The following is a 19512-nucleotide window of genomic DNA, read 5'->3' on the forward strand; positions in this document are numbered from 1 at the left end:
AACATGAATCTCGAGTGACGGAGAAAAAATCAGGATATCGTCAAGATAGACAAAAACAAAGATGTTCAGCATGTCTCTCAGAACATCATTAACTAATGCCTGAAAAACAGCTGGCGCATTGGCGAGACCAAACGGCAGAACCCGGTACTCAAAATGCCCTAACGGAGTGTTAAACGCCGTTTTTCCACTCGTCCCCCTCTCTGATGCGCACGAGATGGTAAGCGTTACGAAGGTCCAACTTAGTAAAGCACCTGGCTCCCTGCAGAATCTCGAAGGCTGATGACATAAGGGGAAGCGGATAACGATTCTTAACCGTTATGTCATTCAGCCCTCGATAATCCACGCAGGGGCGCAGAGTACCGTCCTTCTTCTTAACAAAAAAGAACCCCGCCCCGGCCGGAGAGGAAGAAGGCACTATGGTACCGGCGTCAAAAGACACAGACAAATAATCCTCGAGAGCCTTACGTTCGGGAGCCGACAGAGAGTATAGTCTACCCCGAGGAGGAGTGGTCCCCGGAAGGAGATCAATACTACAATCATACGACCGGTGAGGAGGAAGGGAGTTGGCTCGGGACCGACTGAAGACCGTGCGCAGATCATGATATTCCTCCGGCACTCCTGTCAAATCGCCAGGTTCCTCCTGAGAAGTAGGGACAGAAGAAACGGGAGGGATGGCCGACATTAAACACTTCACATGACAAGAAACGTTCCAGGATAGGATAGAATTACTAGACCAATTAATAGAAGGATTATGACATACTAGCCAGGGATGACCCAAAACAACAGGTGTAAACGGTGAACGAAAAATCAAAAAAGAAATAGTCTCACTGTGGTTACCAGATACTGTGAGGGTTAAAGGTAGTGTCTCAAATCTGATACTGGGAAGATGACTACCATCTAAGGCGAACATGGGCGTAGGCTTCTCTAACTCTCTGAAAGGAATGTCATGTTTCCGAACCCATGCTTCGTCCATGAAACAACCCTCAGCCCCAGAGTCTATCAAGGCACTACATGTAGCACCCGAACCGGTCCAGCGTAGATGGACCGACAAAGTAGTACAGGATTTTGATGGAGAGACTTGAGTAGTTGCGCTCACCTGTAGCCCTCCGCTTACAGATGAGCTCTGGCTTTTACTGGACATGAATTAACAAAATGTCCAGCAACTCCGCAATAGAGGCACAGGCGGTTGGTGATCCTCCGTTCCCTCTCCTTAGTCGAGATGCGAATCCCTCCCAGCTGCATGGGCTCAGACTCTGAGCCAGAGGAGGGAGATGGTTGCGATGCGGAGCAGGGAAACACCGTTGATGCGAGCTCTCTTCCACGAGCCCGGTGACGAAGATCTACCCGTCGTTCTATGCGGATGGCGAGAGCAATCAAAGAGTCCACATCTGAAGGAACCTCCCGGGAGAGAATCTCATCCTTAACCACTGCGTGGAGTCCCTCCAGAAAACGAGCGAGCAGCGCCGGCTCGTTCCACTCACTAGAGGCAGCAAGAGTGCGAAACTCAATAGAATAATCCGTTATGGACCGTTCACCTTGGCATAAGGAAGCCAGGGCCCTAGAAGCCTCCCTACCAAAAACTGAACGGTCAAAAACCCGAATCATCTCCTCTTTAAAGTTCTGGAACTTGTTAGAGCAATCAGCCCTTGCCTCCCAGATAGCTGTGCCCCATTCTCGAGCCCGGCCAGTAAGGAGTGAAATGACGTAAGCAACCCGAGCTCTCTCTCTAGAGTATGTGTTGGGTTGGAGAGAGAACACAATCTCACACTGCGTGAGAAAGGAGCGGCACTCAGTGGGCTGCCCGGAGTAGCAAGGTGGGTTATTAACCCTAGGTTCTGGAGGCTCGGCAGGCCAGGAAGTAACAGGTGGCACGAGACGTAGACTCTGGAACTGTCCAGAGAGGTCGGAAACCTGAGCGGCCAGGTTCTCCACGGCATGGCGAGCAGCAGACAATTCCTGCTCGTGTCTGCCGAGCATGGCTCCTTGGATCTCGACGGCAGTGTAACGAGCGTCTGAAGTCGCTGGGTCCATTCCTTGGTCGGTTCCTTCTGTCATGCAGGTGAAAGAGGACCCAAAAGCGACTTGGCGAAAACAGAGTCTTTAATCCAGTAAAGTAAATACAAACAAAAAACACAACTTTCACTCGAAATGACGAGGACAAACTGGAGACTCGATCTTGAACAGCAGGTGAACAGCAGGTTGCCTCGGGAAGGCACTTGAACCAGACAGACTCAGACACCTGCTCACCACGCAGCATCTGAGGAAAACACGACACGACAGGGCGATACACAAACACAGCACGGTGAATTCTAGACAAGGAACCGACAGGACAGGAACGGAACACAAAGGAAGAAATAGGGACTCTAATCAGGGGAAAGGATCGGGAACAGGTGTGGGAAGACTAAATGATTGATTAGGGGAATAGGAACAGCTGGGAGCAGGAACGGAACGATAGAGAGAAGAGAGAGCGAGAGAGTGAGAGAGGGAGGGGGAGAGAGAGGGATAGAAAGAGGGAAAGAACCTAATAAGACCAGCAGAGGGAAACGAATAGAATGGGAAGCACAGGGACAAGACAAGATAATAAATGACAAAACATGACAGTTATAGCAGCAATGTTCCTACATTTAGTGGAAAGCCTTCCCAGAAGAGTGAAGGCTGTTATAGCAGCAATGTTCCTACATTTAGTGGAAAGCCTTCCCAGAAGAGTGGAGGCTGTTATAGCAGCAATGTTCCAACATCTAGTGGAAAGCCTTCCCAGAAGAGTGGAGGCTGTTATAGCAGCAATGTTCCAACATCTAGTGGAAAGCCTTTCCCAGAAGAGTGGAGGCTGTTATAGCAGCAATGTTCCAACATCTAGTGGAAAGCCTTCCCAGAAGAGTGGAGGCTGTTATAGCAGCAATGTTCCAACATCTAGTGGAAAGCCTTCCCAGAAGAGTGGAGGCTGTTATAGCAGCAATGTTCCAACATCTAGTGGAAAGCCTTCCCAGAAGAGTGGAGGCTGTTATAGCAGCAATGTTCCAACATCTAGTGGAAAGCCTTCCCAGAAGAGTGGAGGCTGTTATAGCAGCAATGTTCCAACATTTAGTGGAAAGCCTTCCCAGAAGAGTGAAGGCTGTTATAGCAGCAATGTTCCAACATCTAGTGGAAAGCCTTTCCCAGAAGAGTGGAGGCTGTTATAGCAGCAATGTTCCAACATCTAGTGGAAAGCCTTCCCAGAAGAGTGGAGGCTGTTATAGCAGCAATGTTCCAACATCTAGTGGAAAGCCTTTCCCAGAAGAGTGGAGGCTGTTATAGCAGCAATGTTCCAACATCTAGTGGAAAGCCTTCCCAGAAGAGTGGAGGCTGTTATAGCAGCAATGTTCCAACATCTAGTGGAAAGCCTTCCCAGAAGAGTGGAGGCTGTTATAGCAGCAATGTTCCAACATCTAGTGGAAAGCCTTCCCAGAAGAGTGGAGGCTGTTATAGCAGCAATGTTCCAACATCTAGTGGAAAGCCTTTCCCAGAAGAGTGGAGGCTGTTATAGCAGCAATGTTCCAACATCTAGTGGAAAGCCTTTCCCAGAAGAGTGGAGGCTGTTATAGCAGCAATGTTCCAACATCTAGTGGAAAGCCTTCCCAGAAGAGTGGAGGCTGTTATAGCAGCAATGTTCCAACATCTAGTGGAAAGCCTTCCCAGAAGAGTGGAGGCTGTTATAGCAGCAATGTTCCAACATCTAGTGGAAAGCCTTCCCAGAAGAGTGGAGGCTGTTATAGCAGCAATGTTCCTACATCTAGTGGAAAGCCTTCCCAGAAGAGTGGAGGCTGTTATAGCAGCAAAGACGGAACCAACTCCATATTAATGAAAATTAAGATGTTAGATGAGCAGATCTATCTTTTGTCTGCATTCGCTTTTGTGGATATTTTATTTGCCATCATTTACAGATTTTACAAAACCGTTAATTCTAATCACAAAATGGAAGCCAGTTACAAATGTTGACTTTTAGGGGATGAAAAAAACAACTGAGATCGTGTCAACGTTTTTGCTTTGCATCAAATTTCAGGCAAAAGAAAAGAGAGAGAAAATGAAAACCAGATGTTGCGAAGGGAGGAAGGAGGGAGAGCGAGATGGTGGAGGAGGGGAGAGAGAGAGAGATTGCGAAGAAGGGGGGCTGAGCGGATTTAATGTAGACGGAATAACGCACACAGGAGCAGAGGAATAGAGGGGAAGAGGTGGGAAAGGGGGGGGGGGTTAAATTCAACGCATTGGAGGAATTGCAGTTTGACTGCGTTGTAGAAGGTTTCACACAAAGAATGGATAACTAACAAGCTGGGGGATCGGAAATACAAACGCACATGAAGTTGACGACAAAATGAATGCACCAAAAACAAACGAAAGGCTTGAGTCTACATTATTTTTAACTTTGGAAGGAGGAGTTTGAAGAAGTTTGAAGACGGGGTCTGTAGGAAGTTAAGTAGACTAAAGACGCTGAGATTGCGTTTCCAGAGGAAAGTGGAGGACAGAAACCGAAGGAAAGATGTTAGCAGAGACGAGCGTTCACTTTTATAAAAGGCCTAATGTGTACAATATTTAACCACTTTTGTTTTGCGCATGTCCTTTCAAATACGTTTATTTTCTCAAATAACACTGGATCCGACGGAGGAAAACGGTTTAGTCCAGAATGCGCATAGTCTTTTATCGAGATGTCAGCTGTATGTAGCCTGCGGTTAGGTTTTTTGGGGGGGTAGCCTAAAATATTTGGATACAGTCGTAAAGAAGATAGTTTGTAGCCTTCCCATTTCCCTAAGACTAAGCCAATCCGTGTTGGAACAATGTGGCCAATTTCTGTTTGTTTATTGTAACTTTATTGCAACAGTTGTTATATGTATCGGTGTGGATTGCAACCTCGTGTAGCCTAGGTTACAGTACATTTGGTTGCATTTATCTTCATTATATTGTACAGTAAATGTAAAAATAAAATAAAAAATTGGGGAGGCCAATTGGTTGGTAAAATAATTAGTAAATAAAATCAATATCTATTTGATGGCTTTTTCCGTCGTTGATAGAGAGTTTGATTGGGGTTCAAATCGCACAGTCCAGCTCACGGAGGACTGCAGTTTGGTGGATAAAAGACTGGAGCCCATTTCAACCAGGAGTCTGATACGGGACAACGACTCGAACCAACGGACCACTCGTGGGAAAGGCCTGATTTTGGGGGGATTTAACTCCACAAGCCTGGAATCTAATCTTATTCACTTTTGTGAGAGAACCCGCATCCTGTCCTTTAGGCTATGCCTGTGTAAACCGTGACCAGGCAGGTATGCAGTTGAACCGACCGAAGAGCGCTTTAGTGTCGAGCTTCAGCCCGTCGATTTCCCCTGAGACGGCAGCCAGTATCGGTTCCTTCTCCAGCCAGTTCAAAACCATGCGCTTCTCCTACCACATCAGCCGCAGCATGGCAAGACCACAACCGCCGCTGCGCAGGATACGTGAGTAATCCATTTTCTTTTGTTGTAGCCTAAACAGTAGCCGATTTTAATAAGCATGTCAATCTTGGTGGAGCAAACTCCCAAATTTGTTTTAGGAAAATGCCAGCAAAGTCACTACACAACATTAAACAACACATTCATTGCACTATAAAGGTGACAAAAGGTGACCGGAAACTGTTAGGGCCTACATAAAGCTGTCCCAACATCACAGAGCTTTCTTTTCAGCACCATGGAGTGAATCCTTAGCACTGCAACACCTGGCTATCAGCGGAGTCTTGTCTGGCAGCAGCGAAACAGTTCATTCAGCCTCATTTACTGCCTTAAAAAAACATAGCTGAGATGACTGACTTGCTTAAACAAATGTGACAATTGAGATGTACAAACTACAGCATAAGGGGAGGACGAATGTTAAAGAGGCAATCCGTAATTTAGATTAGGACATTAATGAGCGAGATAGGCAACATAACTTTTGAAATGTAGAGTGGCAGAATACAGAACATGGGCTGTTTCTTACATTGTTCTCCCTGTACACCAAGTCAGAACCGTAGGATAAATAAAGGGTGCATATAAGCAGACAATGAAAGCTCTTACAATATTCAATGATTACATTTCTCTAAAACAGGTTAAGGTGCACCACCAAGTCAGAACAGTAGGCGAAATTAAGACCTGAAAATAGACCATTTTTAGGGTGAGGCACATGGGCTACTAGCAGCTTAATACACAACATACACTTAGTATGACTTTCTTAGCTACATTATACACATCTCCCTGGCATATTACATCACTTATACAGCAGCATACAAGACATTTTTGGACTCACCTTGTTGTGTTCACTTGAACAGGAAACTGGTGCAGTGGTCCTTCGTGGGCAAATTGTGTCATCAAAGTCTGTCATTCTCTGGATTTATGGTGCTTTTAAAACAACTGGGAACTCTGGAAAGAAAACAAGGTCGAATCTTGTGATCTTCAGGTCGTGGCTCTAGAAAGAGGCCAGAGTTCAGGTCGTGGCTCTAGAAAGAGGCCAGAGTTCAGGTCGTGGCTCTAGAAAGAGGCCAGAGTTCAGGTCGTGGCTCTAGAAAGAGGCCGGAGTTCAGGTCGTGGCTCTAGAAAGAGGCCGGAGTTCAGGTCGTGGCTCTAGAAAGAGGCCGGAGTTCAGGTCGTGGCTCTAGAAAGAGGCCAGAGTTCAGGTCGTGGCTCTAGAAAGAGGCCAGAGTTCAGGTCGTGGCTCTAGAAAGAGGCCGGATTTACAATTCCCAGTTGGATGACTGTTCAAAACGTTTTTCCCAGTCGGAGCTCGTTTATTCTTGACTTCCCAGTTAACTTGACTTCAGTGAATTCAAGACATCGCAGTTCCAAGTTAACTGTTGTTTTGACTGCGGCACAAATCATGCTTCATTGACAGCATGGCCAATGTTGAATGTTTGTCATTTTAAGAGACACTTAATCCCAGATTTGGCAGCACACAGCCACTCCACTGAATAGCAGGCATGTGATTGCTTTGAAATGCTTTGCAGTTAGCCACTGTCACTGATTCTTTCCAAACCACTCATTGTTGAATTTGCGATTTCCAACGTGTTGTGTAATGTTTATGTCCAATGTTCCATGAGCACCGATATGTTTTATCTATAATTTCCCTTCATTATTTATCTTCATATGACAAGAATTAATAAGGATTTGCCAGTAGATTGTCGACTTGATTCATGATGACTTCTAGCTAAGATTTAAATGTAGGATGTTGACATGATCACTTCAATCAAAGCTACTGTAGATATAATGTGATTTGACATCATTTTATCTGTGGCCAATGACCTTGAGCCTTCTTGGATGGGCACTACTAATGTAACTGTATGGCAGCACCCAAGGGGCTTGAACTTTCTAGCTCTGCCCTTAAAATCAAATCAAATTTTATTTGTCACATACACATGATGTTAATGTGAGTGTAGCGAAATGCTTGTGCTTCTAGTTCAGACAATGCAGTAATAACCAACGAGTAATCTAACCTAACAATTCCACAACTACTACCTTATACACACAAGTGTAGGGGATAAAGAATATGTACATAAGGATATATGAATGAGTGATGGTACAGAGCGGCATAGGCAAGATACAGTAGATGGTATCGAGTACAGTATATACATATGAGATGAGTATGTAAACAAAGTGGCACAGTTAAAGTGGATAGTGATACATGTATTACATAAGGATGCAGTAGATGATATAGAGTACAGTATATACATATGAGATGAGTAATGCAGGGTATGTAAACATTATATTAAGTGGCATTGTTTAAAGTGGCTAGTGATATATTTTTTACATCAATTTAAATCAATTTCCATTATTGTAGTGGCTGGAGTTGAGTCAGCCTGACAGTATACTCTCGATGGTGCTACTATAGAACATTGTGATGCAGCCTGACAGAATGCTCTCGATGGTGCTCCTGTAGAACACTGTGATGCAGCCTGACAGTATCCTCTCGATGGTGCTCCTGTAGAACACTGTGATGCAGCCTGACAGTATGCTCTCGATGGTGCTCCTGTAGAACACTGTGATGCAGCCTGACAGTATGCTCTCGATGGTGCTCCTGTAGAACACTGTGATGCAGCCTGACAGTATGCTCTCGATGGTGCTCCTGTAGATCACTGTGAGAGCTCTCGGGAGAGCTCTCGGGGACAGGCCAAATGTCTTCAGCATCCTGAGGTTGAAGAGTCACTGTCGTGCCTTCTTGACCACGGTGTCCGTGTGGTTTGACCGTTTCAGCTTCTCTGAGATGAGATGTGTACGCCGAGATATTTCTCCACAGCGGCCCTGTTGATGAGGATGGGGGGATGCCCAGCCTGGTCCCTCCTGTAGTCCACAATCAGCTCCTTTGTTTTGCTGACGTTGAGCGAGAGGTTGTTTACCTGGCACCACGCCGTCAGAGTGCCTCCCTCCTCCCTGTAGGCCGTCTCATCGTTGTTGGTGATCAGATCTACGACTGTCGTGTCATCAGCGAACTTGATGATGGAGTTGAAGCTGTGTGAGGCCAGACAGTCGTGGGTATACAGGGAATACAGGTGGGGGCTGAGGACGCACCCTGGTGGGATCCCCGTGTTGAGAATCAGTGTTGAGAAGGTAATGTTGCCTACCTTCACCACCTGGGGGCGGACCTTCACAACCTGGGGGCGGACCTTCACAACCTGGGGGCGGACCTTCACCACCTGGGGGCGGACCTTCACCACCTGGAGGCGGCCCGTCAGGATGTTCCGGGACCCAGGGATGAGTTCAGCCCCAAGGCTGTGAGCGTTGTAATGAGTTGATAGGACACTATGGTATTGGAGTTGTCGTGGATAAACAGCATCCTCACATATGCAGTGCAGTGCAGTGCAATGGTGATTGCGTTGTCCGTGGATCGGTCAGGGCGGTAGGAGAATTGGAGAGGGTTGGGCGTGTCGGGGAGGGAGGAGGTGATACGGTCTTGGACTAGCATCTCAGAGTACTTCATGATGACGTGAGGGCTACGCGTCGGTAGTCTTTGTGGTCCTTCTGTAGCACAGTTGGTAGAGCATGGCGCTTGTAACGCCAGGGTAGTGGGTTTGATTCCCGGGACCACCCATACGTAGAATGTATGCACACATGACTGTAAGTCGCTTTGGATAAAAGCGTCTGCTAAATGGCATATATTATATTATTATCTCAGTTCAGGTACTTGGTAGGCCGGATAATAGTGGACATCTTGAAGCAGGTGGGAATAGTGGCCTGAGCTAGGGAAATATTTAAAATGTCAGAGAACACAACAGCCAGCTGGTCTGCATATGCTCTTAGGGCACGGCTAGGGATTCCGTCGGGCAGCATTGCGAGGGTTAACACGTTTGATTGACTTCAGTAGAGACTGTGAGTGTGTAGCCCACGTTGTTGTCATCGGGGGGGCTCTCCTCGGCAGCGCACGGTCATTGTGCTCGAGTCTTGAGAAACAGGTGTTTATATCCCCCGGTAGGCGTTGGTGACCGTGATGCGGCTTGCTTTCTTTTTGTAATCCGTGATCTGCGTAAGTCATATTTGTACTGTTTAACACAACTATTGTCCCAGTCACCTTGCCCTGTTTATAAGAATCTCAATTCAAGGGGCCGTATTGGCATGGGAAGCATATGTTAAACATTGCCAAAGCAAGTGAAGTAGATAATATACAAAAGTGAAATAAACAATAAAAATGAACGGTAAACATTACACACACAGAAGTACTAGCATCTCTCTCTCGTTCAGTTTTTCTACAAGGCTGCTGTCGCGGCTTTTTGATTTGGGAACGTTTTCAAAGACACTATCGGTATCACGTCATCTATGTCTCTTTTGATGAATCCGGTGGCTGAGTCAGCGTATTCATTGATGTTATCTCCAGAGATAGCGTGGTCCAGTCAGCGTATTCATTGATGTTATCTCCAGAGATAGCGTGGTCCAGTCAGCGTATTCATTGATGTTATCTCCAGAGATAGCGTGGTCCAGTCAGCGTATTCATTGATGTTATCTCCAGAGATAGCGTGGTCCAGTCAGCGTATTCATTGATGTTATCTCCAGAGATAGCGTGGTCCAGTCAGCGTATTCATTGATGTTATCTCCAGAGATAGCGTGGTCCAGTCCACGTATTCATTGATGTTATCTCCAGAGATAGCGTGGTCCAGTCAGCGTATTCATTGATGTTATCTCCAGAGATAGCGTGGTCCAGTCAGCGTATTCATTGATGTTATCTCCAGAGATAGCGTGGTCCAGTCAGCGTATTCATTGATGTTATCTCCAGAGATAGCGTGGTCCAGTCAGCGTATTCATTGATGTTATCTCCAGAGATAGCGTGGTCCAGTCAGCGTATTCATTGATGTTATCTCCAGAGATAGCGTGGTCCAGTCAGCGTATTCATTGATGTTATCTCCAGAGATAGCGTGGTCCAGTCAGCGTATTCATTGATGTTATCTCCAGAGATAGCGTGGTCCAGTCCACGTATTCATTGATGTTATCTCCAGAGATAGCGTGGTCCAGTCCACGCTATCAAAACAGTCTTGGAGCGTGAACCAACGTTGTACAGACCTGACCACCAGAACTTCTCTCAAACAGTTTTTGTTTGTAGGCGGGGAGAAGCCAGATGGAGTCCACACTTGCACGTTAGAGCAAACTTCAAGTACAAAAATACCAACAAAGACGAATACCCTAAATATCTCACAGCGACCTGTGACCCCCTCGGTAAACATTACAGGTGTGTCCATAACATGTTCCCTCCACCTGCTTTGAAATGCTGCACACTGATGGATGTGTGTGTGTGTGTGTGTGTGTGTGTGTGTGTGTGTGTGTGTGTGTGTGTGTGTGTGTGTGTGTGTGTGTGTGTGTGTGTGTGTGTGTGTGTGTGTGTGTGTGTGTGTGTGTGTGTGTGTGTGTGTGTGTGTGTGTGTGTGTGTGTGTGCGTGTGTGTGTGTGTGTGTAACACCAAGAGAACCTTGCCTCACATTGCACAGCCTCTCTGATTCAGCATGACTCTCGACTCCTTATCTCAACTAGACTGGCTCAGATCCTGAGACGACCTAAACTGCATGACCAATGGATATCCTATCCCCTGCTATCCCCTGCTATCCCCTGCTATCCCCTCCTATCCCCTGCTAGCCCCTGCTATCCCCTGCTATCCCCTGCTCTGCTGAGTAACGCAATGCTGGGAAGAACCGACAGAGTCACATCCTCTTCCACAACACATCAGAGTAGAACTTCCTCTTGGGGGATTATTGAAGATGTGGGTCCCATTTTAAAGGAACAATAACTTATAAAGTCTCAGTCGCCAGGCGTATCCTCTACACAGTGGGGTTTATTACATCAGAGTGAAACCTCTTTTATTGTCTGAAGTTTCAAACATCTGATGTCTAGTTTGTGTCTGCATTTCACCAACGATGACCACAAACTACTCCCAGTCCTCACTGACCTCCTCACTGACCTCCTCACTGACCTCCCCACTGACCTCCTCACTGACCTCCTCACTGACCTCCTCCCAGTCCCCACTGACCTCCTCACTGACCTCCTCACTGACCTCCCCACTGACCTCCCCACTGACCTCCTCACTGACCTCCTCACTGACCTCCCCACTGACCTCCTCACTGACCTCCTCACTGACCTCCCCACTGACCCACCTCCTGACCCTCACTGACCTCCCCACTGACCTCCTCACTGACCTCCTCACTGACCTCCTCACTGACCCACTGACCTCCTCACTGACCTCCCCACTGACTTCCTCACTGACCTCCCCACTGACCTCCTCACTGACCTCCTCACTGACCTCCTCCTCACTGACCTCCTCCTCACTGACCTCCTCCTGACTTCCTGACCTCCTCACTCACTGCTCCTCACTGACCTCCCACTGACCTCCTCACTGACCTCCTCCCACCTCCCCACTCCACACTGACCTCCCCACTGACTCTCCTCACTGAGCTCCCCACTGACCTCCCACTGACCTCCTCACTGACCTCCTCACTGACTTCCTCACTGACCTCCCCACTGACCTCCTCACTGACCTCCTCACTGACTTCCTCACTGACCTCCTCACTGACCTCCTCACTGACCTCCTCACTGACCTCCTCACTGACCTCCTCACTGACCTCCTCACTGACCTCCTCACTGACCTCCTCACTGACCTCCTCACTGACCCACTGACCTCCTCACTGACCTCCTCACTGACCTCCTCACTGACCTCCTCACTGACCTCCTCACTGACCTCCCACTGACCTCCTCACTGACCTCCACACTGACCTCCTCACTGACCTCCACACTGACCTCCTCACTGACCTCCTCACTGACCTCCTCACTGACTTCCACACTGAGCTCCCCACTGACTTCCTCACTGAGCTCCCCACTGACCTCCTCACTGACCTCCCCACTGACCTCCTCACTGAGCTCCCCACTGACCTCCTCACTGACCTCCCCACTGACCTCCTCACTGACCTCCCCACTGACCTCCCCACTGACTTCCTCACTGACCTCCCCACTGACCTCCCCACTGACCTCCTCACTGACTTCCTCACTGAGCTCCTCACTGACCTCCCCACTGACTTCCTCACTGACCTCCTCACTGACCTCCTCACTGACTTCCTCACTGACCTCCCCACTGACCTCCCCACTGACCTCCACACCTCACTGACTTCCTCACTGAGCTCCCCACTGACCTCCTCACTGAGCTCCCCACTGAGCTCCACACTGTCTTCCTCACTGACCTCCTCACTGACTTCCTCACTGAGCTCCCCACTGACTTCCTCACTGACCTCCACACTGAGCTCCACACTGACTTCCTCACTGACCTCCCCACTGACCTCCCCACTGACCTCCCCACTGACTTCCTCACTGACCTCCTCACTGACTTCCCCACTGACCTCCTCACTGACTTCCTCACTGACCTCCCCACTGACCTCCCCACTGACCTCCCCACTGACCTCCTCACTGACCTCCTCACTGACCTCCCCACCTCCTCACTGACCTCCCCACTGACCTCCTCACTGACCTCCTCACTGACTTCCTCACTGACCACCTCCCCACTGACCTCACTGACCCACTGACCCCTCTGACCTCCCACTGACCTCCCCACTGACCTCCTCACTGACTTCCCCACTGACCTCCCCACTGACTCACTGACCCACTGACCTCCTCACTGACCCACTGACCTCCTCACTGACCTCCCCACTGACCTCCTCACTGACCTCCTCACTGACTTCCTCACTGACCCCCTCACTGACCTCCCCACTGACCTCCCACTGACCCCCTCACTGACCTCCCCACTGACCTCCCACTGACCTCCCCACTGGCACAATGGAAGACTTTAACTGTTATGGTGCATATATAATGCTTTTAACTGTGCCGAATCAGATTCAGACATCCCTTTAAGACGTTTATAAACGCCCCCATTTTCACATAAAAGCCATCTGGTATAGACATTAGATGACATACCAGTGGCTGTTTCCATCCCTAATGCTGCTCTGCTGTGGCGATCTGAGGGCCACGCCACGCTAGGTTAGCTAGGACCTATCAGATCAGGGATTATAGACTACACTTATGTGTGTTCAGTACAGAATGTTCAGGCTTGGTCTGATTGGATGATGCTCTGAAGTCCTTCTGCACTCTTAGGGGAGAAAAAAAAGGGTTCAGAAAGGGTTTAGTATTGAGTATTTATTAGGATCCCCAAGGCAGTGGTTACTCTTCCTGGGGTCCAAACAATACAACACCTCATACACATAACACTACATAATGCTAGCTTGAGTTACCTGGGGTGGCAGAGAGTTCGATGTAGTCATGGGTCTATTTAATACTGTGTGTTTGCCAGCCTCTGCTCTGAACCTGGGGACTGTGAAGAGACGTCTGGTTGCGTGTCTTGTGTGATACCCGTGAGTTTCCAAACTGTGCGCAAACTGCTTGAACAGACAGTTCGGTACCTTCAACACCTCACACAAAGTCCAATGGTGAACTAGGCGCTCCTCACCTTTGAGCCAGGAGAGATTGACATGCAAACCACTGTCAGGGCAATACGTGCTGCTCTGTTCTGGACCAATTTCAATTTTCCTTTGTCCTTCTTTACCGCATATGACCACACAGCTGGGCAGTAGTCCAGGTGCGACCTAACTAGGGCCTGTAGGACCGGTCTGGTCCTCTCTGGTCCTCTCTGGACCTGTCTGGTCCTCTCTGGTCCTGTCTGGTCCTGTCTGGTCCTGTCTGGTGTCCTGTCTGGTCCTGTCTGGTCCTGTCTGGTCCTGTCTGGTCCTGTCTGGTGTCCTGCCTGGTCCTGTCTGTACTTGTCTGGTCCTCTCTGGGTCCGGTCCTGTCCAGTCCTGTCTGGTCCTGTCTGTACTTGTCTGGTCCTCTCTGGTCCTGTCTGGTCCTCTCTGGTCCTCTCTGGTCCTCTCTGGTCCTGTCTGGTCCTGTCTGGTCCTGTCTGGTCCTGTCTGGTCCTGTCTGGTGCCCTGCCTGGTCCTGTCTGGGGTCCTGTCTGTTCCTGTCCGGTCCTGTATGGTCCTGTCTGGTCCTGTCTGGTGCCCTGCCTGGTCCTGTCTGGTCCTGTCTGGTCCTGTCTGGTCCTGTCTGGTGCCCTGCCTGGTTCTGTCTGGGGTCCTGTCTGGTCCTGTCTGGTGCCCTGCCTGGTCTTGTCTGGGGTCCTGTCTGTTCCTGTCTGGTCCTGTCTGGTCCTGTCTGGTGCCCTGCCTGGTCCTGTCTGGGGTCCTGTCTGTTCCTGTCCGGTCCTGTCTGGGGTCCTGTCTGGGGTCCTGTCTGGTCCTGTCTGGTCCTGTCTGGTGCCCTGTCTGGTGTCCTGTCTGGTCCTGTCTGGTCCTGTCTGGTCCTGTCTGGTGCCCTGCCTGGTTCTGTCTGGGGTCCTGTCTGGTCCTGTCTGGTTGATTGTAATGTCAAGAAAGCAGAGCAACGCCATATCATGGACATATTTCCCATTGAGTCTATACATTTGGACCATCTTACCATCTTGTCTAGTGTTACACCCAGCAGTTTAGTCTCATGAACTTTGCTCAATATCCACATTATTTATTAATAGTTCCAGATTAAGTTTAGGGTTAAGTGAGTGATTTGTTCCCAAAATGGATGCTTTTTGTTTTGAGATATTTAAACACCGGCCTATTTGGTGGTTACCCATTTCTAAAACTGACTGGACCTCTACGTTAAAGGATTCAGTTATTTATTTTACTGTCGTAGCCGACGTGTCTACTGTTGAGTCGTCAGCGTACAAAGACACACAGGCTTTATTCAAGGTCAGTGGAAGGTCCTTAGTAAACACAGAAAACAATAATGGCCCTAGCCGGCTGCCCTGCGGTACACCACACTCAACCAAGTTGAGTCCTTATCATGGACAGGCCACTTCCCATTTTAGCAACCTTTGAGTCTATACGTTTTGACCATGACAGCTTGCTATATAAGGGTAATACCCAGCAGTTTAGTATTCTCAACAGGTCTCAATTACCACATTATTCAATACTAGATCTAAATTAGATTTAGGATTGGGCGAGTGATTTGTCGAACAAAATGGATGCTTTTAGTTTTAGATATTTAAACACCGGCCTATTTGGTAGTTACCCATTTCTAAAACTGACTGGACCTCTACGTTAAAGGATTCAGTTATTTATTCTACTGTCGTAGCCGACGTGTCTACAGTTCAGTCCTCAGTGTACATAGACACACAGGCTATATTCAAGGTCAGTGGAAGGTCATTAGTGAACACAGCAAACAGTAATGAACTCAACTGATTTTGTATTAGAGAAACTTCCAGTTCAAGAAACCCCCCCTGTGTTATATTTACTTTCTAGTAACTAGGAAAATGAAAAGAGGACGCAGATCGGGCTGCCTTCTGAGAATCCGTAGGCGAGCGAGTAAACTCCCATTTCCATCAATTCTACTTGCTAACATGAAATCATTGGAAAATAAAATTGATGACCTACGATTACCATTATTCTACCAAGAACTAATATCTTAAGTTTCACAGAGTCGTGGCTGAACGACGACACGGAGAATAAAGAGCTGGCTGGGTTTTCCAGCATCGACAGAACAGAGAAGCTACGTCTGGTAAGACGAGGGGTGGAGGTGTGTGTCTATTTGTCAATAACAGCTGGTGCGCGATGTCTAATATTAAAGAAGTCTCAAGGTATTGCTCGCCTGAGGTAGAGTACCTCATGATAAGCTGTAGACCACACTATCTACCAAGAGAGTTCTCATCTATTTTATCCGTAGCCGTCTATTTACCACCACAGAGCGAAGCTGGCACGAAGACCAGCTCTATAAGGTCATAAGCAAACAAGAAAATGCTCATCCAGAAGCGGCGCTCCTAGTGGCCGGGGACTTTAATGCAGAAAAACTTAAATCTGTTTTACCTTATACCAGCATGTCACATGTGCAATCAGAAGGGAAAAACTCTAGACCATGTTTACTACACACACAAATGCATACAAAGCTCTCCCTCGCCTTCCATTTGGCAAATCTGACCATAATTATATCCTCCTGATTCCTGCTTACAAGCAAAAAACTGAAGCAGTAAGTATCAGTGACTCGCTCAATACAGAAATGGTCAGATGACGCGGATCCTACGCTACAGGCTCTTCTGGGATTTATCCAATGGCAGTGAGGAGTATAAAACCTCAGTCATCGACTTCATTAATAAGTGCATCGACGACCTCGTCCCCACAGTGACCGTACGTACATATCCCAACCAGAAGCCATGGATTACAGGCAACATCCGAATCGAGGTAAAGGCAAGAGCTGCCGCTTTCAAGGAGCGGGACACTAATCCGGACGCCTATAAGAAATCCCGCTATGCCCTCAGACGAACCATCAAACAAGCGAAGCGTCAATATCGGATAAAGATTGAATCCTACTACACCGGCTCTGACTCTCGTCGGATGTGGCAGGGCTTGAAAACTATTACGGACTACAAAATGAAACCCAGCCGTGAGCTGCCCAGTGACGCGAGCCTACCAGACGAGCTAAATGCCTTTAACTTCTTGGCGCACCCATCCCATTAGCGGGCTCATTTTTGTCAACATCTGCTGAATTGCAGAGCGCCAAATTCAAATTAAATTACTAAAAATATTTAATTTTCATGAAATCACAAGTGCAATATAGCTAAACAACGCTTAGCTTGTTGTTAATCCACCTGGCGTGTCAGATTTAAAAAAAAGCTTTACAGCAAAAGCTTTTCTAAGCATTTATGTTAGGACATCTCTCTCAGCAGACAAAACATTACAAACAGCTAGCAGCAAAGTAGATTGGTCACGAAAGTCAGAAAAGCAATAAAATGAATCGCTTACCTTTGATGATCTTCGGATGTTTGCACTCACGAGCCTCCCAGTTACCCAATAAATGTTCCTTTTGCTCGATAAAGATTCCTTTTATATCCAAAATCCTCAGTTTGGTTGGTGCGTTTTATTCAGAAATACACAGGCTCGTGCAGGTGTCATGTCAAACGTTTTTTATAATCAATCCTCAGGTTGTTTTTACAATAAATAATCAATAATATTTCAACCGGACCGTAGCTTTTTCAATAGGAGAGAGAGAGAAAATGTCTGCTCCAAGCTCTTGCGCATGCAAAACTCTGCTGGCACCCAGCCATCCACTGACACGAGTGATCGTTCTCATTCATTTTTCAGAATAAAAGCCTGAAACTATGTCTAAAGACTGTTCACACCATGTGGAACCATAGGAAACAGAATCTGGTTGATATCCCTTTAAATGGAGGGAAGGCATGCAATGGAAAAGAGAGGTTTCAGAAAAACAGCACTTGGATTTTCCTCAGGTTTTCACCTGCAATTTCAGTTCTGTTATCCCCACAGACAATATTTTGACAGTTTTGGAAACTTTAGTGTTTTCTATCCTAATTTGACAATTATATGCATATTCTAGATTCTGGGCCTGAGAAATAGGCAGTTTAATTTGGGTACGTTTTTCATCCAAACATCAAAATACTGCCCCCTACACTCAACAGGTTAATGCTTGCTTCGAGGCAAGCAACACTGAAGCATGCATGAGAGCGCCAGCTGTTCTGGATGACTGTCTAGCCGATGTGAGCAAGACTTTTAAACAGGTCAACATTCACAAAGCTGCGGGGCCAGATGGATTACCAGGACGTGTACTCAAAGCATGCGCGGACCAACTGGCAAGTGTCTTCACTGACATTTTCAACCTTTCCCTGACTGAGTCTGTAATCCCTACAAGTTTCAAGCAGACCACCATAGTCACTGTGCCCAAGGAAGCAAAGGTAACCCACCTAAATGATTACTGCCCTGTGGCACTCACATCAGTAGCCAGGAAGTGCTTTGAAAGGCTGGTCATGGCTCACATAAACAGCATCCTCCCGGATACCCTAGACCCACTCCAATTTGCATACCGCCCCAACAGATCCACAGATGACGCAATCTCAATCGCACTCCACACTGCCCTTTTCCCACCTGGACAAATGGAACACCTATGTGAGAATGCTGTTCATTGACTACAGCTCAGCGTTCAACACCATAGTGGCCACGGAGCTCGTCACTAAGCTAAGGAACCGGGGACTAAACACCTCCCTCTGCAACTGGATCCTGGACTTCCTGGCGGGCCACCCCCAGGTGGTAAGGGTAGGTAACAACACATCTGCTAAGCTGTTCCTCAACACTGGGGCCCCTCAGGGGTGTGTACTTAATCCCCTCCTGTATTCTCTGTTCACCCATGACTGCGTGGCCAAACACGACTCCACAACACCATCATTAAGTTTGCTGACGATACATTTTTAGGCTTGATCACCGACCACGATGAGACAGCCTATAGGGAGGAGGTCAGAGACCTGGTAGTGTGGTGCCAGGACAACAACCTCTCCCTCAACGATGAGACAGCCTATAGGGAGGAGGTCAGAGACCTGGCAGTGTGATAACAACCTCTCCCTCAACGATGAGACAGCCTATAGGGAGGAGGTCAGAGACCTGGTAGTGTGGTACCAGGACAACAACCTCTCCCTCAACGATGAGACAGCCTATAGGGAGGAGGTCAGAGACCTGGTAGTGTGGTACCAGGACAACAACCTCTCCCTCAACGATGAGACAGCCTATAGGGAGGAGGTCAGAGACCTGGTAGTGTGGTACCAGGACAACAACCTCTCCCTCAACGATGAGACAGCCTATAGGGAGGAGGTCAGAGACCTGGTAGTGTGGTGCCAGGACAACAACCTCTCCCTCAACGATGAGACAGCCTATAGGGAGGAGGTCAGAGACCTGGCAGTGTGGTGCCAGGACAACAACCTCTCCCTCAACGATGAGACAGCCTATAGGGAGGAGTTCAGAGACCTGGCAGTGTGATAACAACCTCTCCCTCAACGATGAGACAGCCTATAGGGAGGAGGTCAGAGACCTGGTAGTGTGGTACCAGGACAACAACCTCTCCCTCAACGATGAGACAGCCTATAGGGAGGAGGTCAGAGACCTGGTAGTGTGGTACCAGGACAACAACCTCTCCCTCAACGATGAGACAGCCTATAGGGAGGAGGTCAGAGACCTGGTAGTGTGGTACCAGGACAACAACCTCTCCCTCAACGATGAGA

General features: G+C 48.0%; 1 protein-coding gene across 1 annotated transcript in view; it reads left to right on the plus strand.

Annotated features, from left to right (window-relative positions):
• The first annotated feature begins 4251 nt into the window (after nt 1-4251).
• The window catches only part of LOC124018141 (FYVE, RhoGEF and PH domain-containing protein 1-like), an 89848-nt gene continuing 74587 nt past the window's right edge, over nt 4252-19512 (plus strand). Inside the window, exon 1 of the mRNA XM_046333416.1 lies at nt 4252-5465. Coding sequence (XP_046189372.1) covers nt 5297-5465 — 169 coding nt within the window. The 5' untranslated portion in view covers nt 4252-5296. The remainder of the gene's footprint in view (nt 5466-19512) is intronic.

Source organism: Oncorhynchus gorbuscha, linkage group LG03, assembly GCF_021184085.1.
Source record: "Oncorhynchus gorbuscha isolate QuinsamMale2020 ecotype Even-year linkage group LG03, OgorEven_v1.0, whole genome shotgun sequence".
Lineage (NCBI taxonomy): Eukaryota > Metazoa > Chordata > Actinopteri > Salmoniformes > Salmonidae > Oncorhynchus > Oncorhynchus gorbuscha.